This window comes from Muntiacus reevesi, chromosome 15 (genome assembly GCF_963930625.1).
Source record: "Muntiacus reevesi chromosome 15, mMunRee1.1, whole genome shotgun sequence".
Lineage (NCBI taxonomy): Eukaryota > Metazoa > Chordata > Mammalia > Artiodactyla > Cervidae > Muntiacus > Muntiacus reevesi.
The window spans coordinates 12,733,682-12,760,235 of NC_089263.1; the positions used below are offsets into that span (position 1 = coordinate 12,733,682).

The window sequence follows — 26,554 nt, forward strand, 5'->3', positions numbered from 1 at the left end:
GGGCGCTGATGCGGGAAGGTGCGGCCAAGGAGGGCAGAGCAATCAGAGTCCGCACCGCCGCCTCCTCTCCCGCCCCCTCCCCGCCGGCCCCGCCCGCCTCGCCCCCTGCTCGCGCCCGGGGCGCCCGGCCCGCCCCCTCCCCTCCGCGCGCAAACGAACCTCGAGACGCCGAGCGCTCGGCGGCGGCGGCGGCGGCGGCGGCGGGCGGAGGCCGGGCGAGGGAGGGGGCTGGCCCTAGCAGCCCGACTCGGCAGTTGTCTCCGGAGCGCGGGCTGCGCCTCCCGAGCCTCTGGGCTGGGGAAGCACTCGCCGTTCGCTCTCGGGCCGGCTCCTCCAGGCGCTCGCAAGCATGCAGCCCGGGAGCAGGCGGCGCGCCCCGGGCCGCTGCTGAGCCGGCCGGGGTGGCGGGGACCAGCGCCTGCCGAGCCCCTCCCACCTTGCCCCGGGGCCGAGAGCGGCGCCCCGGCACCCCCTCTTCGCCCGCCGCCCGGCCAGCGCCACCCCCCGCGGGCTGCAGGGGCTCATGCAGCCGCCAAGGTAAGCGCGCGCCGGGAGCGGGACCGACCCGGCTCTGACAGCCCGGAGGCGCCGCCGCCGCCACTTGCCCGGGCCACTGCACCGCTTTGGTTCCCACCGAACCCCTCGCCCCCCCAACCCTGCGTCTCATCTTGCTTTCATCTTGCCCAGATTTGGAGCTTTGCTGCGCCTCGATCGCTTGAGCTCTTGGCAGCAGTAAAGTTTTTGTGGTTTGGTATTTGTAATTTTTTTCCCCTAAAATGCTCTCCCCCGGCAGCCCGCAGCGCGCGCGGTTGGGCACACCCGGCGACCGTCTGTACCACTGTGCGCGTGCCGGGAGCTCCGATTCTCCCGCGCGGCCACCTCCTCCTCGGGCGGCCGTTCCGATCGGCCCGCGGGGCCTGGGACCGAGCGGGCCACCGGGCCGTCCCGCCGTGAGCCTTCACTGGCCAGACTCGCCCGGGCCGCGTCCCCCTGCCCTGCGCCAAGCTGCCTAGTTAGAGGGGGCGTCGACGCTGCGCTCTGTGTGGGTTCGGGTCCGAGCGGTCCCTCGCCTGGGAGGGCAGGTGCGCAGGAAGATGAGGGGCTTGGGCTGAGTGCTTAAGGGGTAGGACCCCGGGGGCCCCTGGTGTTCCTAAGCGGACAGGTGGACCCGGCGGGCTCCGCGCAGCGAAGACTCCGCGCGTGACGCGAGCCGTGGCCCATCCCGGGGAAAGCGCTGGGGAGGGGGAACAGGTGTACCCAGGGGGAGGGCGATGAGGGGGGCGCCCCCGTGCAGTTCTTGATTGCAGCCTGTTAATGTGATTGCGTTGGATTTGCTCGGACGTAGAGTCAATTCCCCCAGATTTAGATTTTTTTTTTTTTTTTTTTTTTTTGATGGGCGCCCGCGAGCTACTATTATGTGGTGTGGTTTCGGAAGGCGTCGGATTGTATTTATTTTTATAAATCGGGTGTCTTGCGGACGGATTAAGGGACATTGCGCCATCTAGCGGAAATGATGAGCCGCGCGTTTCTTTTAGGCCTCGAAGTTGGATGTTCTCAAAGTGGGAGACGCGGGGCGTCTCTCTGGGAGGCAGGAACTAACCCAGGGACGAGTTTTCCCCGCTGTATTTATTTACCTTCCTGCTGAGCTGAAGCGCAGCGACGACAGAGCTCCGCGCGCCCAGCTCACGGGTCAGAATTGCAGGTCGCACTGAGTGGCAGGCTTTCACCTGGAGAAGATCCGTCACCTTCTTCTGGCTTTAGGGTCCTCTCTCACAAGCATAGGGCTTCCCGGGTGGCTCAGTAGTAAAGAAGCCACCTGCCAATGCTGGAGACGCACTGAGACATGAGTTCCATCCCTGGGTGGGGAAGATCGCCTGGAGGAGGACACATGGCAACCCACTCCAGTATTCTTGCCTGGACAATCCCATGGGATACAGTCCATGGGGTCGCAAAACGTGGGACATGACTTAGCGACTGAGCACACACAGCACAAACATAACCTAGAGGGTTACCAGCGGTGAGCCAGCGCCTGTTCTCTGGACACGTGTCGCAAAAATTGGCAAAACCTGTGCCGGGACTGAGCTCTTCTCCTGTGCATCACAGACAGGAGTGATTTGTCAGGGGAGTCTTGAGCCCTGACTCCCCTAGAAAAGAGATGGGCTGTGCTCTGGAGGGCAGCTGAAGGAGAATTGAAAAAGAGGCTGGCACAAATCCGTCCAAGAGAGGTATAATATACGAAAATGGCTTTTTTTTTTTTTTTTGCGCAGAGACTTCCTGCTGTTGCACTTCCAGGGCAGGCAACAAGCAGGCCTCCTTTATAGGGGACGTGATCCCCAGTTAGCAACTGGGCAGACTTTGTTGGATGGCAAACCCAGCGGACAAAGGCTGTGGGTGGGGCACCCAGGGCCAGGCGGGCTCCGCGGTCTCTCGGAGCCTGGTTTCTGCTCCCACCTTCCAGCCCAGATGATGTTAGCAATGAGCTGGACTCTCCCTGTCCTGAAGGGTCGCCGGCTCCTTGCAGAGCGGTGTGGTGCTCTCCTTGTGGGGAGGGTCCTTGCCCCCTGAGAGCCTCTGAGCTGCGGAGGTGGTGAGGGAGGTCCCCAGCTGCCTTTTTTCAATAACCCGGCTTCTGTCCTTTCCTTCCCAGGTGGTAGACTGGCGCTTATGCTCCGAACAGACTTTCCAAATGAGAGGTGGCTTCTCCGCTCACTCCCCACGCTGTCACAAACTGTGTCTCCCTTTGAGGGTATTTATTTAATAACTAGATTTAGGACAGAAAGGGCCTTGCCGTAACGAGGCGTCTTATTCAAAGAAGGCTTCTGTGACCTTCGCTAGGGAACCTCTGTCTGCTTTCTCTCCTTCCAGGCCTCTCTGAGGCCTGATTCAATCCTTCTCCAGCGTGTGTAATAATACACAGTGGAGGATGAGAAGCCCCTAGTTCACACACCCCTTGACTTGGCTTTTAAACCAGCCTGTAGGGGCCAGATAAAGGAATCCTTAGATGAGGAGATGTGAAATAAAATGATTAGGTACTGAGCGTTCCTAACACCGGGACGGGGAGGGGGGCGCTGTTTCAAGTCACTCTCACAGTGATGCTCGCTGCTTCTAGGGAAGCGGTCAGGAAGAGGTTCTGGGATTTCCACTTCTCAAAACTGTTGCCCAGAGAGGTGGAGAGGTGTGGCCAAGGTTTTCTGCAAGTTTACTGGGCTTTTTTCCTTCAGCCTTGCTACCAAACAAATTAAACTCAAGCACTTGCTTTTCCAAGTATGGTCCCCAAATTAAGTCATGTCTTAAAGGGATACTCTCTCCCAAAGCCTGCCACCCACGAAGAGAGGCAGGATATACCCAAATGAAACTGATCCTAAACAGACAAAGTGCAGGCTTATTGGCATCTGTTCCCTGAAACGAAAGGGCACCCCTCCTTAAAGATCACTGTTCTAGAATTTGACTTATAACATTCCAAGACAACTTTTAAGTGTCTGCAGTGTCCCTGTGGCTCTCAAGGAGAACGGCTTTGCTTTTCAAGCAACATTCATTGTTTATTCATTGAACAAACTTAACAGAGACTTAACTTGAAGAGGGGAGATCAGGCCTTTCAGATGACGGGTCTCTCCTTTCCTCATTCTGACTGAGCGACAGTACAGTTTCAGCCTCCCTTCCTTTAGCAACATTGCTCTGAAGAGTGATGAACAGGACGATGGAAAAAATTAAGGACTGCCTTGCCCAAGTGTGCAGGCAAAGTTGGTCAGAAGTCAGTTTCCTTGGTGAAAAAATGAGCATCTTTTAGGATGACAATTTCTTAGCCAGATCTGACCCATAAGGAGAAAGTGCTGTATCACATTAGAGCCTAAGGATAAGGAGGCAAGAATGCCTACTGAGGTATGAAACTTTATAATTCTAAGGGCTGGAAGAAAAAGAAATGTTGTGATTTGGGCAGAAATTGGGAAAAAAAGGCCAAATGCAAATATCTGTTATAGCCCCCTTTGAAAGATTTAAGAATTTGTCTCTGCGGCTTAGAGGGTAAAGAATCTGCCCACAATGTGAGAGACTCAGGTTTGATCCCTGGGTTGGCAAGATCCCCTGGAGAAGGGAATGACTGCCCACTCCAGTATTCTTGCCTGGAGAATTCCATGGACAGAGGAGCCTGGGGGGCTACAGTCCACAGGGTTGCAGAGAGTCGGACATGACTGAATGGCTAACAGTTTCCATCAATTCTGCAACCATTTTGGAGAAGGAAATGACAACCCACTCCAGTATTCTTGCCTGGAAAATCCCATGGACAGAGGAGCCTGGTGGGCTCCTGTCCATGGAGTTGCAAGAGTTGGACACGACTTAACAACTAAACCACCACCACCAAAAGATTAAAAGTCACTGCTACTTGAAAAACATAAATGCGTGTACATACCTTATAAAATTATTATATCCAGATTTACTACAGTAAAGAATGAAAGTGCTGCAGACACTGTTTATGCAGAAAACTATGATAAAATTGCCAGTTGAGTTTGCTTTTCCTTTTTCGATTGTTTTGTTTAAAGCAGCACTCCAAGATGGAGAGCTTTCAGGAATCAGGATCCTGGGTTTGTCAGAGTCTGAAAATCTGGCAGAAACTTGAAAACAAAAGATTCTGTCAACAATCTGGTAAAACACAGCTAAGTCTTTTAGATTCTGTGTCCTTCACAGGACACATAGCAGAGATGAGCATAGAGATGAGCAGAGCCCTAAAGCTTGTTGATTTCTATCTTACTAGGGCATCTTTTTGGAGAAGGCAATGGCACCCCACTCCAGTACTCTTGCCTGGAAAATCCCATGGACGGAGGAGCCTGGTAGGGGGCAGTCCATGGGGTCGGGAAGAGTCGGACACGACTGACCGACTTCACTTTCACTTTTCACTTTCACACATTGGAGAAGGAAATGGCAACCCACTCCAGTGTTCTTGCCTGGAGAATCCCAGGGGCGGCGGAGCCTGGTGGGCTGCCGTCTATGGGGCCGCACAGAGTCGGACACGACTGAAGTGACTTAGCAGCAGCAGCAGCAGGGCATCTTTTGGGCTTCCCAGGTGGCGCTAGTGGTAAAGAACCCACCTGTCAATGCAGGAGACAAAAGAGACTCCAGTTCAATCCCTGGGTCGGGATGATCCCCTGGGGGAGGGCAAGGTAACCCACTCCAGTATTCTTGCCTGGAGAATCCCATGGACAGAGGAACCTGGTGAGCTGCGATCCCTGGAGTTGCAAAGAGTGGGACATGACTGAGCAACTGAGCACACCTACATGCACAAGAACAAATCCACTGGGCTGCTGAGGGTTTAGCTAAGCCACCCCATTGGAAGGACTGATGCTGAAACTGAAACTCCAATACTTTGGCCACCTCATACAAAGAGCTGACTCATTGGAAAAGACCCTCATGCTGGGAGGGATTGGGGGCAGGAGGAGAAGGGGATGACAGAGGATGAGATGGCTGAATGGCATCACCGACTCGATGGACATAAGTTTGGGTAAACTTTGGGAGTTGATGATGGACAGGGAGGCCTGGTGTGCTGCCATTCATGGGGTCACAAAGAGTCAGACATGACTGAGCGACTGAACTGAACTGAACTGATCCTCGTGGTATCGCTGCCTCCGCATCCATTTTGTTTGGCCAGGAGGGCTGTGGGGAGCTTAAATTGACACCAGCCCCCTTGTGCAAGCGCACGCCCTAGAAAGCAGCCAGGGATCATAACCCACAGTCTCTCCTTCTCCCCAGGAGAAGGATCCACAGTCTCTCCTCTCAGCTTGTGCCCCCTTAGCTGAGACCCGCTTCAGGCTCAGCGGAAGCCCACATTTTTAGTTTGAATTGACCAATCTGGCCTTAGGTCAAGGAACCCCGGCAGCCTCTACCCACGGCTCCTAAAGGCGTGTGCCCCGAGTCGGGTCTCTCTGTTCGCCCTTGGCCTCCCTGTGTGGCCCCTGAGGTACACCAGGCCCTTCCTGCAGGACCTGTGAGCGGCCCACGTCCTTCTTGCAGTTTGTCCCGTGGTTCACAGGTGAACCGTGACGTCCCTTCTGGACGAGAGTGGGTGCACCCGCGTCAGAGTGGGGGTTTGACAGAGCCTCGCGCAGAGCCACGTGGAAAGGCACGTTCCATCCACAGCATTGTAACAGCTGCCAGCTTTCCTCAAAACAATGGGCACCTTGAAGAGAAAAAGAATTCATGCTTGTTTGGAAGTTTGGGTACATGACTTTCATTTGCATGCTGTGCTATGCTCAGTCGCTCAGTCGTGTCTGACCCTTTGCGGCCCCATGGACTGCAGCCCACCAGGCTCCTCCGTCCATGGCATTCTCCAGGCGTGGATACTGGAGTGGGTTGCCATGCCCTCCTCCAGGGGATCTTCCCAACCCAGGGATCGAACCCAGGTCTCCCGTATTGCAGGTGGATTCTTTACCGTCTGAGCCACATTTAATTTAACATCATTTATGGAAAAGAAGTAAAATATAAATAATAAATTGATTTTTAGTACAACTTTTCTCAGATGGGCTTCCATTTATGCAAGCACAAAGAAATACAGCTGATAGGAGTTCCCTGGTGTCTTGCAGTTAGCATTTGGCATTTTCAGTGCTGTGGTCCAGGTTCAATCCCTGGTTGAGGAACTGAGATCCGGCAACCTTCGTGGTGTGGCCCAAATTTAAAAATTGGAACCGTAGAGCTTGAGGACTGGATCACCTGTAGACGTGAGGAGGTCCATGATCACTTCCCTCACAGGTCCAGACTTGCTAATAATCCCTCACTGCTAGGTCTGGTAGGTCATTTCTGCCACAGAACAAGGAGTTTATGGGAGTTTATGTTGTTTTACATGAGTTGGTACAGCTAAAATAGTTTGAAAGTCAAATTTCTGAATACCGATTTCAAAGTGCTCCCCTTACTATCCTCGGTTTTGTGTCCTTGGGTATCTCAAGGTCATATGGTAACGAAAAGCTTGATGCGACGCTCTTCCATGCAGTGAGGTTTTACATTGCTTTGATTTTTCTCTGCTGAGAGCATTTTGAGAAAGGAGATTCCTCAACTCCAAGCATCTGGTTTCTTCATGAGCAAATAGATGCTACTGGCAGAGTCTGCTGACTTCAGGGGTGCATTGCTAGGGAACGTACAGCTCCCCACATATACACACCTGGGCCAAGAGTCAATGAGGGTAAAGCAAACCCAAGCCAAGATGACACCCAAACCAAACCAAGAAGGTGCTCAAATCTTCCCTTTCTGGGTCAGTGACCAGTCTCTAGGGGTGGAAGCCCATCTGATTTTGAATTTAAGACAGGCTCTGAATGGCTTGAAGTCTGAAGGGACTGCAATGAATTATATTGTAACTAGCGTTCCCTAAACATATTGTTGTGTAATATTTACCTGTCACTCAGAGGCTGTTGGCTTCCCAAGTGGCTCAAGTGGTAAAGAACTCTCCTGCCAATGCAGGAGATGAGGGTTCAATCCCTGGGTCAGGGAAGATCCCCTGGAGGAGGACATAGCAACCCACTCCAGTCTTCTTGCCTGGAGAATTCCATGGACAGAGGAGCCTGGCGGGCAACAGTCCAAAGGGTCTCAAAGAATCAGACACACTTAGCAACTGAGCTAAGCCCAGGTAAGTGCTCTGTGAAAACTCTATGAAAACTTGACCTAAAAATACCCAAAAGAAAGGGAAAAAAAATCTTTATTTCAGCTTCCTAAGTTTTTATGGGGATAGAGTAGGAGAGATGGTTTGGGAAATTTTTTGTTTTCTTAAAACATTTTAATATTTTTGTTTGTTTATGGAAAACAGTATATCTCTAAACATATTCACATCTCTAATCATGAGCCATCTTTATATATATGGAGCATAGTATTTGACTAACAGGAAAAAGTAAGCCCTGGTGAAAATGAGAAGTAGCTGTGATTTGGTGGGAAATACACGGGACTTGACACCACAGGACCTGGGTTTGAGCCTCTCCCTGCCATTTATATTCTCAGAGACCTTGGACAAATCACTTAATCTCCCCGAGTCTCGGTCTCCTCATTTTGAAACAGCTGTGTCCATCACATTGTTGAGATGACCCTACAGCTATGTGGGAGACTTTTTCTTAGAGTGGTTGCTCAACAAAACTTGAGTATAACTGATAATGCACTTAGAACCCACCTGGAGGTCAAGGTTATCTAAAAGTCCTTGGGCACTAATTCAAAAAGATACATGTACCCCAATAGTCATAGCAGCATTACTTAGAATTGCCAAGATGTCAAAGCCTCATTTGCAGCAATATGGATAGACTTGGAGGGCATTATGCTAAATGAAGTAAGTCAGACAGAGAAAGACAAATACTGTATGATACCACTTGTATGTGGAAGTTTAACAATACAACAGACCAGTGAATATAACAAAATAAGAGGAAGCTGACTCACAGGTATAGAGAACAAACCTGTGGTTGTCAGTGCGGGTGGGGGAGTGGGAGATACAAACCCCTGGGTGTGAGATAGGCTGTAAGGATGTATTTGTGCAACATGAGAAATAGAGCCAATATTTTGTAATAGTTGTAAATGGAGTGTGACCTTTAAAAATTATATAAAAAGTAATTTTTTAATTTAAAAACTAAAGGTCGTTGGGGGAATTCTGCGGATTTTCCAACAGTTCCCACTCATCCAAAGGCTCCAGTGTATAGTAGATACTTTGTTACAATCAAAACAATGGTTCTTATTGGTAATATAAGACTAACATTGGCAATTACTTATCAACACTTACTCTATTCCTAGCATCTGTTCTAAGTGGTCTATTACTGTGTTAACTCATTTAATCTTCACAATAACCCTATGAGGCAGCCAAAGTATATCCCCATTTTTCAGATGGGATAACTGAGGTTTAGAGTATCTGTTCAGACTTTATGTTCTTGGCCAGCATGCTGTACTGACTCTCTAATGTAAAAGTGAAGACATTCCCTCAGCCTCCAACAAATTAAAAAAAGAAAACCATGGTAGTAGAGAGAATGTCACATAAAGCAATACATTGGTTTTGTCCTGGATTGGCACCCTTCCCCACCGCCCATCAGCTGGGGATCTTCTTTATTTCAGCTTTGCATTAGCCATTCTAAACAGTTTTGAATTTGATGAATAACTTGGTTATCTGTTCCTATTGCTAAATGCCTATGGTATTTGTGCTTGGCACCAACTTGTTCATTAATCCAAATACCGTGGCCTTCTGCTGGTTGGGAGAGATGCAGACGCACTGTCAGTTGAAACAGTTGCCATTTGGTGGATAAATGGGTCCAAGCTGGTTCTTCTCCCAAGAACTTACTGGAATGTGAAGAGGAACATGCTGGGTGGTCTGTTCTCCATTGTAGGAACCTGGGGCATCTTAGTATAGGCACCCAAAAGTTGTTTTAAAACGAGGTTACTAAGTGTTTTCAAGGTGTGGTTTCAGGTATACGGTCGTATTGCTGGGAATGATTGCCGAAGAATTTCATGCTGGCACTAAAACATAGAAATGTCACTTTTCAAATAACATTTCCTACTTGCTCATCAACATTTCGCTTGGGGGAACCCAGAAATGGTCCAGATGGGGCCCGAGAGTGGCTCCTCGGACTCAGGTGTGGGCAAGGCCATTTAGTTACAGAGCTAACACCTGGTCACTGAATCCCTAGAGACACCAGACTGTGAAGCTGGGAGACACCACCCCCAGGGGCATGGGACACCCAGGTCATGATTCTGTAGATTGAGAAGCTGCGGATCCAGAGATATCCAGAGATAGGATGGGACAGGGGCCACACAGCTAGACGTAGAACTGTCCCAAACCCCCGGTCTCTCTCTTTCTCCATATCCACTTCAGTGTCTAAAAACTCAATCTCGGACTTCCCTGGCAGTCCAGTGGTTAAGACTCCGCACTTCCACTGCAGGGGGCGCAGGTTCGATCCCTAGTCTCAGGAAACTAAGATCCTGCATGCTGCACCCTGCCGCCAAAAAAAGAAAAATTAATTAATTAATTAAAATTCTCAACCTCAACCCTGACAAGTAAGCGATTCACAAATGCTATCCCTCCATACTGACCTTTGCAGGCAGAATTGGCAGCTGCAGACCAGCTGGTAGGTGTGTGCTAGAGTCATGGACAAGAACTGGAGAGGAAAGTGAGGAAGACTTTCATAAATGAAACTCCACCTATATACTAGTGGATAATCCCATCTAGGGAGAAAGGGAAGATGTAGCAAAAGAATGAATGAAGCCACTCCAGGAGCTTACTGAGAGTCTCAGCGGTCAAGAAGGAGAGGTACAAATAGATGGAAGGAGGGGCTTACATTATGGAAATGAGACCCCAGAAACTGTTAGTAGATCATCTGAAGGCCTCCGACGAGACTGGGGGATCTCAAAGGGAATCCTTCCTTCTGTCCTGAGTAAGAAGATGAGCACATATTAATAGATGGACAACGGTCAGTAGACAGACAGAAAACCCAACATCTCTGTGCCTGGGAAGGAGCCAGTGAGCACATGAGAGGTGGCAGGTGACGGCTGGGAGTCACCCAGACCTGCCCAAACCCCACTCTGCCACTCAGCCAGCGGGATGACCTGACTCGGTTACTTACCTTCTACCGTGTAAGTTGGGGTAAATGTGGATTTACTAACTTACAGACGAGAGAAGACAGAATACGTGTTTTTGAAAGTGGGAATTAAGTCCAGGAGAAAGAGGATGTAATTTTTTAAAGGCAATTGGCATCCCTCACGTGGATTTCATTTATTTTTTAAGTGGGGTATAGCTGACTCTGCCAACAAAGGCCCATATAGTCAAGGCTATGGTTTTTCCGGTGGTCACGTACAGTTGTGAGAGCTGGACCATAAAGAAGGCTGAGCACCGAAGAACTGATGTCTTCAAACTGTGGTGCTGGAGAAGACTTCTGAAAGTCCCTTGAACAGAAAGGAGCTCAAACCAGTCAATCTTAAAAGAAATCAACCCTGAATACTCATTGGAAGGAGACTGATAACTGATGCTGACGCTGAAGCTCCAGTATTTTGGTCACCTGATGCACACAACAAGCTCATCACTGATGCAATGGACATGAGTTTGGGCAAACTTTGAGAGATGGTGAGGGACAGGGAGGCCTGGCGTGCTACAGTCCATGGGGTCCCAAAGAGTCAGACAGAACTGGGCAACCAAACAACAATAGCAACATAGCTGGTGTACAATATTATATGTTACAGGTGCATAATAGAGGGATTCACAATTTGTACAAGTTATTCTCCATTATTCTCCATCTATGGTTATTACAGAATATTGGCTGTATCTCCCATGTTATACAACATATCCTTGAAGTTTCTTTTATACTTAATAATTTGTATCTCTTAATTCCTCACCCCTACAGTGCCCCTCCCCACTCCCCTCTCCCCACAAGTACCTTAGTCAGTTCTCTGTAAATCTGAGTCTGCTTCTTTGTTCACATGAACTGTTTTATATTTAAATCTCTCTCTGTGGACATATATCCCCTTTGGCTGGGGAACCCAGTTCTTAGTGTCTTCAGCTCCTGCCATGAGTGGAGGGACTTACAGGGCTATTTCACTGAGAGACAGAATGAAATCGGAAATACCCATTGGGGAGTGAGCAACTGGGGGCTTGCTAATACTTTTTGGTAAAATGATAGCTAGCTAGCTAGAGAAATCGATTGCTTGATTGATTTTACGTGTGCTTATATGCATACGGAAATATCTAGAAAGATACACATGAAACTGTAAATAGTCATGACCTCCAGGGATAGTGAACTGATTTCATTTAACAGGAAATTGATTTTTTTTAACGTGTGTATAATACTGTTTCAATTTCTTGAAATAAATTTGATGTTAGATTGAAGGAAACAGAAAGTCCAGGAAATTTGCTGTCTCTGTGTTTTCTTTAAAAAAAAAAAAATCCCTTTTATATCATTCCAGCACCATGAATATGCACATGTCTACCAGCAGGGGTGTGCTTCTGGAAGGTTCTGGGGCAGACACTCCACACAGATGTCCCATGCCAACCTGGTCCTCGGAAGTGGACCCCTGAGCAGGGATGCCACCCCACGGGGCAGTCTGATGTGGTTTGTCCAGAAGGTGGAATTTTGACAGATGGTGTTCCAGTCTTGAGGCCAATAGTGATGCAGCTGTCACCATAGATGGTGCTAATGACATCTTGCTCTGCCGTCAGTGGTCCAGTTCCTTAAAGAAGCTACTGACAGAGACCCCAGTTCTGAAAGGCCCCCCAGCCTTGTTAAGTCCCAAGTTGACTTGTGGCAACCGAATGGGAAATAAAGATGGGACTCCTGAGACACCACACAAACACCACTCTCAAGTGTCCTCAGAACTAGAATTCTTCATCTCCACTTCTGACTGCCCCCCTGGGGTTCCAGGAGGGGGGTGCAAAACTGCCTGCTGCTCATCTGAGAACCCCCAAAACCCGCTCAGACCCGAGTACTCAGTGAATGTTTGTTGAATGGATGAAACAGAAAAACTGATTAAAAGAATCTACCTTGTAGCGGTGGAGGGATCTTACTAACCTGATCATAGACATTAAAAGACATGTGAAGGGTATTAGTGGCTCAGTCATGTCCAACTCTTTGTGACCCCATGGACCGTAGCCCACCAGGCTCCTCTGTCCATGGGATTCTCCAGGCAAGAAGACTGGAGTGGGTTGCCATTCCCTCCTCTGGGGCATCTTCCCAACCCAGAGATCAAACCAGGGTCTCCTGCACTGTAAGTGGATTCTTCACCATCTAAGCCATCAGGCACAAAAGATATGGCCAAGAGCAAATAAAATCTGCTAATGTGTTTTAAATCCATTGAGAGGTTTCAAAGAGAAAGTGAAATATTTATTCAGTTTCTAAAGAGAGCCATTGGAATATCAGGGAAAGGTGTGTTTCAAAAATCCATTAAAATATTGTAAAAAAAAAAAAAAAAACCTGCATGTTTTAATTAGTAAGAATAAGCGTCCCTCGGGGTAAGGGACAGAGCTCAGAACCGAGAAAGCAGTGTGCACAGAGAGAAAAGAAGTCTGCAGCAAAGGAAAAAACCAAAAAACCCAACAAGATAAGCCAAAATGGGAACGCACTGAAAGGCTTCCCAGAATCAACGGTAAAGAGGTTTCTTCATGCCAGAGTAAGGACAGTGAAAGCCATACTTTGGAAGAAGAGAAGCAGGGAGATTTCCTAAGTCATCATGGAAACAAGCAGGTCAAGGAAAGCCTGTGGCCCTCTACCCTGGGACCATCTGGAGGAAAGGGAGAAGTGGCAATTAAAGATGGCAGTCATATCTCGGTGGCCAAAAAAGGCAACTTTCCTTCCACACTGGCCCTCGCCCAAGGGCGTACATGCCGGGCCTCCTGCCCACAGAGGAAGCCCACCCATTCAGGAAGGGTCACATTTAATAGTCACTTTGGGGGAATAGATGCTAAAAAAGTAGTGTCAGCAGGCACTTTGTAAAGTCCTAATTAACTGGCCAAAGCACAACACACTTTCTGAAAAGAGAACATGAAACTGGACCAATCATCTATTAGCATTCCTTGAGGAGGTAGAAATAGGCCTGGAGAAACACAGGGAAGAATTATGTTTAGACGTTCAAAATTCCTTCTGACAAAGTTCCACCCCAAAGGTCATTTCCAATAGTAAGTTCCTCCAGAATGCAGAGGGAAATCACCATGGATCGGAATTGTCCTTAGAGATAGGAAACAAAAAATATGATAAACAGGTACTTTTCTAAATGAAGAATTATAAACAGTGGGGATCCCCAAGGACTGCCAGTGCTCCCAGACTTTGTTTAAATGTCCATAGATCATCTGGAGGAATGAATGATTCCAGGCCTGCAGATGAAATGGTTCCAGACTCTGTGGAGAGATGGCAAACAAATGGTGATTAACTGCAGGACCAGTTTATGAGTTTACAAGAAGATGCATATTAAGCTTTCATAGGGGCAAGTCTCATCCAATGCATTTAGGAAAACATAATCCAAATTACAAAAATAACGAACTGTGTCCAGGCTGTTTATAGCTCCCAAAGACTCTTGAGGGTCTTTGCAAAATGTTTGTTTGCTAAAGGCCATGCAGGACCAAGTGTTCAGAAATGGTATTGGACAATAAGCCAAAAATAGTGCTCTCCCTGGGCTCTACCCAAACCTGGCAGTTTTATGACCTTCTCCTAGAGGAAAATATCTCAGAACTGTATGAAGGTGAGTAATCGCCCAAACAGAAGGCTTTCCCAAGAAGCTGAGTGCTTTATTCTTGAAGGACATCAGCGTGGAAAGATGAAGCTAGAAAGGTGATATGATCAAAGTCTATAAAACTTTAAAGGTTACGCAGAGATTGAGCAGCTCTGGTTTATCAAACCTGAGATGGCCAGACTCAGTGTAGCCCTTGAAGTCTGAAAGAGGAATTTGAGCTATATGATGCAGGGAACTTAAATCTGGTGTTCTGTGACACCCTAGAGGGGTGGCATGGGGTGGGAGGTGAGAGGGAGGTTCAAGACGGAGGGGACCTATGTACATCCATGGCCAATTCATGTTGATGTATGGCAGAAACCAACACAATATTATAAAGTAGTTATCCTCCAATTAAAAATAATTTTTTAAAAAAGAGGAATTTGAGGGATGATTACAAAAGAGGATTGGGTCCCAATAAACAACTGAGTTCCTCTAAACGTGGTACAGGGAAAAATTTTTCAAATGTGAGGAGTGGAGGAGGCTCAAGAAATTTTGCCAGTGAGTGAGTTTTTCCAGCCAAAAAAAAAAAAAAAATGAGTGCCATTTCCCACTCCAGGGGATCTTTCTGACCCGGAGATCTAACCCTCATCTCTTGCATTTCCTGCATCTTCTGCATTGACAGGCAGATCCATTACCACTAGTGCCACCTGGAAGTCCGATGGATTAAGAGCCATTGACAACACAACAATGGAAACAGTGACAGACCTTATTTTCTTGGACTCCAAAATCACTGCAGCCATGAAATTAAAAGGTGCTTGCTCCTTGGAAGAAAAGCTATGACCAACCTACACAGCATATTAAAAAGCAGAGACATTACTTTGCCAACAAAGGAACGTCTAGTCAAAACTATGGTTTTTCCAGTAGTCATGTATGGATGTGAGAGTTGGACTATAAAGAAAGTTGAGCAATAAAGAATTGATGCTTTTGAACTGTGATGTTGGAGAAGACTCTTGAGAGTCCCTTGGACTGCAAGGAGATCCAACCAGTCCATCCTAAAAGAGATCAGTCCTGGGTGTCCATTGGAAGGACTGATGCTGAAGCTGAAACTCCAATACTTTGGCCACCTGTTGCAAAGAACTGACTCCTTGGAAAAGACGATGAAAAGATTGAAGGCAGGAGGAGAAGGGGATGACAGAGGATGAGATGGTTGGATGGCATCACCGACTTGATGGACATGAGTTTGAGTAAGCTCTGGGAGTTGGTGAAGGACAGGGAGGCCTGGCGTGCTGCAGTTCATGGGGTCACAAAGAGTCGGACACGACTGAGTGACTGAGCCGAACTGACAACACATCCCTGCACTTCTGACGATGGCAAAAATACTTCCTGGGACCAGTATTGGACCTTAGCTTTCTCCTGATTGGTCGGAAATTTGCCTAGATGTGAGAAGACCCAAAGTCAAACCAGTTTGAGCAAAACTAGGACTTTGCTGGCTCCCATAGCTGGAACAGGCTCTTGGGTGGCTCCGAGGAGCTAAGATGAAGCTTCAGGGAGAATCACAGGCTAGAGAGTGGCATGGGGATGGTTAGCCCTGAAAATTTCCATCAGTCCTTGAAAAGCTCACCAGACACAGTTCAACTTTAATAATTATATATATACATATATATATATATATATATATGCCAACTCTGCAGACACAGCTTCAACCCACAGCACTCTTCAACACTCGCCTTCCTGTTAGATTACTCCCCCCAGATCCATCCCACGGAGGAATCAGAGATCAGAACCAGGCACTTCTTCATGGTAACAGTCTCAGGACAGGTTCTGATTGGTCAGCCTGGGTCACGTGCCAGTCTCTGGCTTTAGTGAAAGCAATCATTGGGTTCTCTGTCTTGCCTGGACTTCAAGTCCAAGAGGATGAACTGATTGACTCAACCTGGGTCTTACATGCACCCAAGGTTGATGGAGGGTGACAGAGCTTAAAACCTACAAGTCCCTACACATTTGTCACCTGGGAGAGCTCATTAAAAATACGGAAACCCAAGGCTCTACCTCCTGAGATTCAAATTCAGATGCTCCAAGTGGTGCCTGCCTGCTAAGTCACTTCAGTTGTGTCCGACTCTTTGCCACTCTATGGACTGTAGCCTGCCAGGCTGCTCTATCCATGGGATTCTCCAGGCAAGAATACTGGAGTGGGTTGCCATTCCCTCCTCCAGGGGATCTTCCCAGCCCGGGGATCAAAACCTGCGTCTCCTAAGTCTTCCTGCTTTGGCAGGCGGATTCTTTACCACTAGCACCACCTGGAAAGCCCTAAGTGGCACCTGGGCATCTGTATTGTTGTTAAGTCCCCTGAGATGGTCTCCCAAAGGAGTAAATCCCTCTTCTTCAGGAGGCTTTGGGTGGGGCTCCCGAGTTCTAAAGATGCACACCCTAGCAGAGCGTGTGCTGGCCTTGCAGAGGCTTTCCCAGGCTCTTGCTGTCTCTGTAGCCTCACCTCTTTCTCCTATAGCCATCATCAAGATCTTCCAGCTCCTCAGACAAGCCACACCTTGGTAAATGGTATCTTTGGTGTTCCTTCTACCTGGAAGCCCTGCCCTGTGCCTCCTCCCTTGCCCACCATCTTCCCCTGGCGCACACCCACACTGGGAAAACTTCCCACTTTGCACCCTAGTCTGGGCTGGAGGCCCCCAGCGTCTATGTTCTGTGCCTCCCTGTCAGAGTCTGTTATTCCTTCTTGAAAGAGATTGTTAAGTTTATCTGTCTCGCCTTGACTTTAAGCCCAGTGTGGACTTGCATCATTGGCGTGAAAGACACATACTGCATGTCAGGGATGGGGTTTGGTGTGCTTGGCTCTGCAGTTTATTAGCTGGTAATTGGGTGAGTACTTAAGTTCACCCAGCCTCAGTTTCCTCATCTGCAAAATGGGGATAATAATGGAAACTACCTTAGCTTAAAGTGTCTAGAAATGGAACGCACTTAGCCGGCACCTGACATAATGTGAGAGCACATTGAAGCATAAGCCATTATTATCATTCTTTTCCAAATTGTATTTATTTATTTGGCTGCGCTGGGTCTTGCTGCTGCACAGCCTCTTCTCTGGTTGTGGCGAGCAGGGGCTGCTCTCTAGTAGCGGTGCACAGGCCTCTCACTGCAGCAGCCTCTCTTTGCAGAGCACAGGCTCTAGAGCGTAGGCTCAGTCGTTGTGGCTCACAGGCTTAAAATTGTTCTGAGGCATGTGGGATCTTCTCAAATCAAGGATCGAACCTGTGTCTCCTGCACTGGCAGGCGGATTATTTACCACTGAGCCACCAGGGAAGCCCCTATTACTATCATTCTTAGTGAAAATGAATCTACAAAGACACCTCGCAAAATTTTGGGTCAAGCGTTCCCCAGGTGGTCAGCTGTTCACTTCTGACCTCTGCTTTTCCCCCTCATCTTCCTCTAATATCTATTTCTACCAGCAGTTCAGCAGACAGGAGTTGTCTTATTGATTTCTTCGTCCCCCAGGGACTAGCATGCACTAGTCCTAAATATGTATTTATTGACCGATGACTCAAGCCGTGGACTTGAGAACACGCCTGTTCATACCCCAGAGGCTGGGGAAGCCAGAAGTCCCTGCCCCTGGGAGGGCATCAACCTTATGTAGACCTTGCTTTCCAGAAGCCCTCTGCCCCTTCATCACACAGCACCACCACCGCCCCCCCCCCCCAAGGTGGAAAGGGAGAGACGAGGGATGGTGGTTCAGTGCGGGCACCTCCACAGCCAGGACTGAGGGAAAGGGAGCCAAAGCATGACAAAGTCTCCAGGGAAAATGCAGAAGTGATCAGAAGGTAACGAGAGCTGTTAGTCTTAAGTCAGCTACACGCGGAGTTAGGTGAATTTCTATGGCAAATGGAGTGCTGAGTTCCCAAACCCAACATTTCAAGAATTTTTTATTTTTGCAGAGAGCCGGGGAGTTGTCAGTAATAAGCTGGTTGGTTTGGCCAGTATAGACAGATTCCTCAAGGTCAACACAACCCCATATTGCTCTATTTGTGGCTGGGTTTCTCTTCATAGTCTTAGCTGTGTGAAAGCCAAATCTCTACTTTTACGATGTCCAAATCCAGCCTCACACATCTCTGCTGTGAGAAGGAAGCCCTTTGTGCCCCTGCCCAGATGATGCCCTTATGCTGTAGGAATTGGGTCTCCTCCCCAGAGGGCGGCCAGGCCCCAGCAGGAATGCTGGGGCGCGTCCACGGCCCAGTGTCCCTCCCAGGTTCTACAGGCACACCTCGTAGTACTGCTCTGCGCAGATACTGCTTTCTTTAAAACAAATTGAAGGTCTTTGGCCACCCTGCATCCAGTAAGTTTATCAATGTCATTTTTTTCCAACAGCATTTGCCTCACAGACTTTGTGTCTCTGCGTCTCATTTTGGTAATTCTCTCAGTCCTTCAACCTTTTTCTTTCCTGTTATATTTGTTAGGTGATCAGTGATCTTTGATGTGACTCTTGCAAAAAGATTCCTGACTCACTGAAGGCTCACTTGATGGTTAGCATTTTTTAGCAGCAAAGTATTTTTGTTTTCTTTTTTTTTCATTGGAGGTTAATTACTTTACAATATTGTGGTGGTTTTTGCCATGCATTCACATGAATCAGCCACGGGTGCACATGTGTTCCCCCTCCTGACCCTCCCTCCCACCTCCGTATCCCACTGCTAGCGCTGAGTCACTTCAGTTGTGTCTGACTCATTTCGACCCCGTGGACTGTAGCCCGCCAGGCTGCTCTGTCCATGGGATTCTGCAGGCAAGAATACTGGAGTGGGTTGCCATGCCCTCCCCCAGGGGATCTTCCCGACCCAGGGATCAAACCTGCATCTTTTACATCTCCTGCATTGGCAGGCAGGTTCTTTACCACTAGCGCCACCTGGTATACATGTTGTCTTTTTGACATAATACAATTGCATACTTAACAGAGTGCAACATAGTGTAAACAACTTTGATATGCCTTGGGAAGCAAAAAAAATTCATGTGACTTGCTCAGTTGCTTTGTTGCGGTAGCCTGGAATGGAACCCACAACATCTCCAAAGTACGTTTGTATTCAATTGTAGTCTTGGGGTGACAATATTATCAGCCTGCCCCTTAGATGAAGACACTGAAGTGTAAAGGCTCAAAGTCCTGCAAACAGAGACCTTAAGGTCCATAAACTAAAAAGTCCTGCAGCCAGAGGCCCCACTCTTGGGCAAGGACAGTGCCTGAAGGGCCTGCTCGCAGGCCTCCTTCTCAGCCTCCCTGCGGGGTCACCCAATCCCATTCTCTGACCTGGAGATGCTGCAGCTGTGTGGGGGTGGGGCTGCTGGGAATGCTAATAGACGCTTTCTCTCTCTCATTAGCAAGAAGCTTTAGAACTAACTTGTGAAAAGCAGGATCTAGCAGAGGGTGTTAATTGGTGGACCTCAAAGGTGTCTCTGTGCGGTCTGGTTCTGGGCCCGCCTCACTGTGCTGGGGCCCTCCTGCGATTCTAGAGAACAAACTGTGGGTCTGGCTGCTGGTCGGGCCAAGCCTGAGAGGAATGCAATCCGAGACCTGGATTTTGAGATGGTGGCCTTTCCTCGGAGGAACCTCTTGCATTTTACCAACAGGGGCTTAAAATAAATCCCCCCCTTTTTTTTGAGGGGAGAGGGGTTAATGATAATTAGACAGAGCCTGTTGGACTGAGACCCAAATGTCTGAGGGAAGTATGGTGGCACTCCAGATTGTCAAGGCCAGCAGTGGCCATCACGGCATTTTCCCCTGAGGAGACAACGGCTCGCTTTTGCCGGGTGGCCTGGCTGCTTGAGGTGTTAGTCGCCTTTCCTACTTGTTTTGTGGAAGCCAGCTTCAGCAGTTTGACTGCTTCCGGCTGCACACAGACCTTGGGTCCTCTTCCCCGAGCCCAGAGCTTTCTCCGCCCGAGCTCCACTCCCAGGGAGGCCGGCAGCATCCCGAAGGCAGACCCAGCCCTGCGGCCTCCGCGGCCCACAGCGAGTGACCGACTGCCGCAGAGCTTAAGGGAAACATCGGAGTGGGATAAAAACTCAGAAGTCTTTTTCAAAGAACCAGATGAGTAGGCTTGCAAGTGAGGTGAGGGGGTCCCCGAAAGAGGGAGGGGTTTGACTAAAACCACTTGCTCCGGCCTATTTGTGTTCCATCCAAAAGGCCTTTCTCAGGGGACCCTGCCAGTCGCTCTTAAATAGCCCAACAGCCGCAAGACAGCTGCGAGGCCTCGGGAATCTTGAGGAGGAGACATTTTACTCCTGGAAAAATAAGTGACCGAGTTAAGGGAAGTCACCACCCTGATGCCCTCCCAGGAGCCGCCTAGGTGGCCTTGCCCCGGAGTCCGGGCCCTGCGCACGGGGGACCGCCGCATCCACGCCTCGGGGTGGGGGGACGGGTGGGAGGCGGGGGTCGCCACCCGCCGCCTCCCTTGGGCTCGGGGGCCCCCAGCCCGGGGGCCACGGGGTGGGGGGTGAGAGATCCGGAGGGCCACCCCGCCCCACCCCGGACACATCCGAGGTGGATCCTCCAGCCTCCTGCACCCGGGACACATTGGAGCGAGAGAAGAGCCCGGGTTATCAGTGGCGACTTTGGGACTGCGGTCTGGTTGTAAAGGGGTCCTGGGTGGTGGTTTTCTTGTTTTTTTTTTTTTTGAAGCTCAGTTTCTACTTAGCTTGGCCACTTGTAGGGAAGATGGGGGCGGGGGGGCGCCGCGCGGCCGTCCTTGCACCCTGCGGGCCTCGGCCGTCTCGGGGGGTCGGGGCCTTTCCCGGTTGTACATCCGCGGGGTTAGGGGCGCCGCGGCGCGCCCACAGTCCCCGGCTTCCCCGGGTCCCCGAGGCCAGCGCCGCGGCGCGGTCCCCGCCCAGCTCCTCTCCGCCCGCCCCCCGCCGGCCGCGCTGAAACCCGAGCTCGAGGGGGCGTGCCGCGCGGCGGCGGGGGCCGCGGGGCCGCGCCGACATTGGCGGGGAGCCGGGCGATGGCCGGCGAGGGAGGGGCGCGCGGGGCGGGGGGGCGCGCCGGGCGCCCGCGGCCGAGGTGGACCGAGCCTCCCGGCTCGCAGCTCCCGCCGGCGGAGCGAGGCCGCCCTTTCTCGGCAGCGTGATTTATCTGCTTCTTCTTTTTCTCCTGAACTCTTCTTCCAGGGAGAGGCTAGTGGTAACAGGCCGAGCTGGATGGATGGGTATGGGGAGAGGGGCAGGACGTCCAGCCCTGGGATTCTGGCCGACCCTCGCCTTCCTCCTCTGCAGCTTCCCCGCAGGTAAGGCACTGCCCCAGCCCGGGGACGGCCGCTCCCCGAGTCTCCTCGCGGCGCCGGGCCACAGGTCTGCGGGCAAGTCGGAGCGCAGGCTCGCCGGGCGCCCTCGGGCCCCCGCCTCGCGTTTCCACGCGTCTTTGTTTCTCCCGCGTCCAGCCGAAGGCGAGATGGATGCGCGTGGGGACCTGGGGGTGGGGGTGGGACCCACTCGGGCTGAAATGAGAAAGAGCCAGGGGGGAGATCGCAGGCGCCGGGGACGTCTCCCAACTTCCCAGAAAAGGGGGTACCCGGGACGCTCCACTTGGGGGCCCCGGAGAAGGGGGAGAAAGGGTGGCACGGACTCGGATCCGGGGGGCACTTTCTCTAGCTTCTCGTCCCGCAGTTTGCAGACCTGTCCGGTGCCCAGGGGTGGAGCCGGGGCGCCCCTGAGGTCCCGGCCGAGCCCCGGACCGCCCCCTCCCGCGGGACCGCGTCCCGCCCCCACGGGCTTGCCCACGCGGGGAAGCCCACGGACTGGGCACCGCCGGCCCCCTGTTCCTGTGTGATAACATCCCGCGTCGCCCCCTGTTTATTTTTATTGTGTCAGAAAGGGAGAGAATTTCAGAATTAAAGCTGAAAAAGCCCATCTGTTTCCAATGAATCCCCCATAGTTTTTCACAATGTTTTTGGCAGATCGCTGCTTTCAAATTCCTCCGAGCCGGGACCTCTTGTTTTTGTTGGGGGAAGGGAGACCAACTCCACAGAGAAGCATTTGTTCCTTCCCAAACGCTCCAGTTTCTTTACTTTTTTTTTTTTTTTTCCCCTTTCGGGGGGAGGGGGAAGGCACGAAACATAAATCCCGGGTCTGTTTTCTTTATAATGTTTCATTAAAGTTTTTATTCCATTTTTGCCATATGCTACTCACAGCCTGGAAACGCCAGTTAAACCCTTTATATCCATTTTCCCCTTGCTAAAAAAAAAATACAAATAAACCCAACGTCACGGACCAAATGGTCCCCGATGCAAGGCGGGATTTCCCGGCCTCTTCCATTGTGCTGCGGGGTTCCGAGGTGTCTTTTTGCAAAACTGAGAGCTTGCTTCGCTCCACAGCCGGAACGAATCCGCAGCCCCCGCGCTCTCCCGAGCTTTACAAGAAAGGACTTGAGTTAGACCGGGGATTGGGTTGTTTTGTTTTGCTCCTCAGCCAACTGGGTTTCAGGAACTGGCAGAACTGGGCAGTCCGGACCCGGCCTGGCTGCAAGTTGGGGCTCCCGGTGGGAGGACCGTGCCGCAGCGGTAAGGGAGAAAGGATCCGTTTACCTTCCCGCCCCAGCCCTGCTTCGGGGCGGGGGACCCCCCTCCCCGGAACCCACCCGGCCCCGCGCGCCCCAAGGGCGTCCCGGGTGAGCCGCAATCTGCTCGTAGTCCAGGATTCCATTGGGGAGGCCCCGGCCAAAGACAGGATGGAGGGTGTCAATGCCTCAAAGAGCTTGGACCCACCCGGTGCACCCTCCCCGTGGAATATTACAACCTCCACACCAGGTCAGGCAGCAGGGAGTCCTCCTCCTCTTCCCCTTTTCTTTTTTTTTTTTGAAGGCAGTTTCCACCCTTCCACCCCCTCTGCCTTCCCCCATAGGAGGGTCTGGCTGATTTGGTTCCCTCCCAAGAACTAGGAAAATAAAATTTGAAGTGACCCCCTTCTTTCAAAAAGAGAAGAAATCCCTCCTTTTGGAGAAGCAGGAGTTTGCAGTGCGTGTGCATCTCGATTTGGTTCAGATAAAGATCCAGCCCATTGGAGGTTTTATCAGATAGGCTGATAAATGGCTTTTGTCCCTTGGCTGCCATGGGGGATGTGATCTCAGCTTGGAGCTGAAATTAAGAAGGGGGGCTTAGAGGCCCTTAAAACAACACCTTCCCGCCCTTAAAGCGGCAGCACTTGTTAGCTTCTTGGGCTGGAGGGAGAGGAAAGGAAAGGCTGACAGGAGGTACTCAGAGGTAGGAAGGAGCTGGCAGGGTGGTGGGGGGATTTGCTGTTTTCGTTTCTCCATCTTAGAAAACTTGAAACGTCTCCCCCATAGTCTGAGGAAAGCTGGTGGGTTATATAATTCACAGCCCGAATTCCATCACTTGTTTCCAAGAAGCCCATTTCTTTTTGGCTTCAAGGCTGGTAACTAAACCCTGGCAGATAGAGCAGATAGCTGTTGCACTGTCATGCCAACTGGCTAATGTTTCTTCTAATTTGAGGCCTTGACAGGCGCATTTAGTCAAAATTGCCCACCTTGCTGAAAACTGAGCTTCCAGTATGCCCGCACAGGATACACTGGGGGGCTCTGAGAACGTGTGGGCTCCGGAATCCTGGGTCAAGAAGAGAGGCTCTTAAGAGGCGAAATGGATCATTTCCACCACAAAGAGATGGACTATCGAATTCCTGACCTGTCGGCAGAGGGGCTGCTTGGGGATAAAGTCAGAGAACCTGCGGGTCTGGTGGGAGTGGGGTGGGCGTTTGAGAAAAAAGAAAAGAAAGCTCTGGAGACAGTCAGGGGCCCTGTGTGCCAGCCTCTCGCTCTAAAGACAGGTGGAATCCGCTGGAACAGCCGCATGAAAGCATAGACTTGTTCCGTGCTAGTCGACTTGAATGGCGTCCAGGAGTAAACCCATAGGAGTGCAAATTAAATTGGACATAGTTATGTGGAGAAAGATGCCTTAACCTCTTGCTAGACTGAGAGGGCTTGTGTCTTTTGAGAGTGCTGACATGTTCTCAGCATGCATGACACATCTCCTGCGGTCCTGACACAGGGACCGCATGGGGGGCCCTCATCTGAGCAAGGCTGGCGTCCACCTCCGAGGCCTGGTGGAAGGACCAGGGCCCTTCCGTGTCCCTCGGGTCATCAGGGTGTCCTGGGCATGATGCTGCACTTTCAGCCAAGGGACAGGGTGGCCACGTCTGGTTGGGAGGGGGGGCGCATGGCGGGAGGCCAAGAAAGGCTTCTTAGGAGAGTCTGCCACTAATAACATCCACTTCAAAAGACAATTAATAGATAACTTTTTAAAACTTTGAAACCACCTTGACTTAATAAAACAGATTTCCAAGAGGAACTCATCAAAGTCATATGTTGTAGATATGTTGGCACGCTTCCCTTTGGCTACATAGGGATGCTGTCCTCCAGCTCCGGTGGTTCTCAAAGTGTGGTCCTTGGACCAGCAGCACCAGCCTCCCCCGGGACATGTTAGGAACTGACTGAAGCTGATGCTCTGGGAGTGGAACATGCAGTCTGTACTCAACTGTGAGGATCGATGTTCTAAAAATTATTGCCCTGGGCCTTTCATGTTTCCTCCTGTCTTTCCTTTTCCTTTTAAACTGCAGTTGTTTTAGAAATGAATCCTCATGGGGGAACTAAGGCTTGCACAGACCCAGGCCCTGTGCAGTATCCAAGGACATCCATGCCATTCTAGAGTTGAGAACATTTATCTGAGAGCTGCCATTCAAAAATGTGCAAGCAAGTCAACCCGCTTATCACATCATTGTCCTCCCAGTAGGGAGACAATGTGTCCCAGAGGGAGAGACTGTAATGAGTCCCATTGCCAGAGCCAGATGGACAGTAGCGTCAGCCTGCAGGCTGGTGTGTGACATGCCAGGGGATCTGCAGGGCAGAGGCCTGGCTCCCAGGTAGGGTGGGATGTAAAGTCCTGCAGATGGTTGGCCCCTTTGGCCCTGAGGATGAGCTGGGGCATAAGGAGAGGATCTCTGGTCGTCAGGTTTAAGAAGGGAAACTGCTGCAAGCTTGGAGGAATCCCAGTGCCAGAGGAGAACTGGGCGGAGACGATCAACAGGCTCAGATAAGGATGCTCCGTGAGATGGGGCAGTCGGGTCCAGATCTCTATGGCGGTGAGGGAGCCGCATGGGGACCACTTTATGTGTTGGAGGTCATAAGGTTCCTGCTAAAATGTCCTTCTTGGGTGCAATGTGCAAGGCCCTCAGAACTGGTTAGAGGATCCAGATTTTATGTTTGGTTGAGGGGTTGGGGTGTCATACTGTTTTAATGTCTGGCTGCATTCAACATGCCTAAAATTGAAGGCCCTGTTTCTTTAGGGTGACTAACTCATTCCAGTGGAGCCTGGACTTCCTAGTTTTAAAGTTGGGAGTCCCATGTTTTTAGAAGCCCCCTCAGTCCTGGGTACCACAGGATGGTAGGTCTCCCCGGACGCTCTGTGTCCTGGGACCAGGGCTTGGCCTGTGTCTGTTAATCCTGCCGCCGCAGACAGTTCAGTCCTGGGTGTAAAGGGGCCTCTCCCTTCTGTCCATTTATCTGGGGCTGGGCCTCCTTCCTGCACCCTGTCCTGCCTGTCCCTAATGTCACCTGCCACGAGCAGCCGAGCCACCCTAGGACCTGCCTCTGGGGCAATCCCCGCCCCCAACCCACTTTCCAATTTGCTCAGGAACTCAGGGCTCTGCGTGACACTCCTCGGAGCACCCAGAAGGGAGAGCCCGCTGATGCCGGCTTTCACGCTCCTCTCCAGCCTCATTCCCATGGTCTCTGGCACGCCCCTGGGCTCCAGTCCCTGCTGGTCTCCGTACCTGCCACCACCCACCCGCCTTATGGGTGGGCGGCCCCCAGGTCTTGCCCATGCCATGCCCGGTTTGGAAAGGGAACGCCCACTGGCAAAGCCCAAGGTCAGTGCATCTGTCGGGGCCCAGCGCCATCCCTCCGATGACCCGAGGACCGGCCACCTTGGCTGCTAACACCTGTGCTTCCTCATGTCCTCGCTGCTTCCCGAGTCTTGGGTTTTTAATCTTCTTCTAAATCACTGGATCTGTTTGTAAGGGCAGGAGCCCCACTTCCTACTTCTCCGTGCGCTTTTCTTTGACACGCACCCCAACACACCTGGCACAATCCCGGAAGTTACAGGACCATTGCGTTTCTTTGTGTTTCTGTTTGTTTTTTTGCTCCACGGACCGAGATTGCAGGTTTGGGGAGGGGGGGTTGTCCAGATATCCCAATCATTCTTCCCAAAAGATGTTTTTCTGTTTATAAAGATAGTACTCATTTTTAAACCTAAAGATCGAAAAGGATAGATAAGAAAATGAAAATAACCGAAATACCAACCTCCCACAGGCTCCCATCACTAGTTAACATTCATGAACAGCCTTCAAGATATGATACTGTCATATTCCCCACAAT

At 50.7% G+C, this 26,554-nt stretch overlaps 1 protein-coding gene across 2 annotated transcripts in view; it reads left to right on the forward strand.

Moving 5' to 3' along the window:
* The first annotated feature begins 397 nt into the window (after positions 1–397).
* The window catches only part of RGMA (repulsive guidance molecule BMP co-receptor a), a 48,977-nt gene continuing 22,820 nt past the window's right edge, over positions 398–26,554 (forward strand). The window contains exons 1-2 of one of the 2 annotated variants that reach the window (XM_065906686.1): positions 398–537; positions 21,283–21,398. In XM_065906686.1, the coding sequence (XP_065762758.1) occupies positions 524–537; positions 21,283–21,398 (130 nt within the window). In that variant the 5' untranslated portion in view covers positions 398–523. Of the gene's footprint in view, positions 538–20,367; positions 20,463–21,282; positions 21,399–26,554 lie in introns of those variants that run through there. The other variant, XM_065906685.1, reaches the window with a different exon arrangement.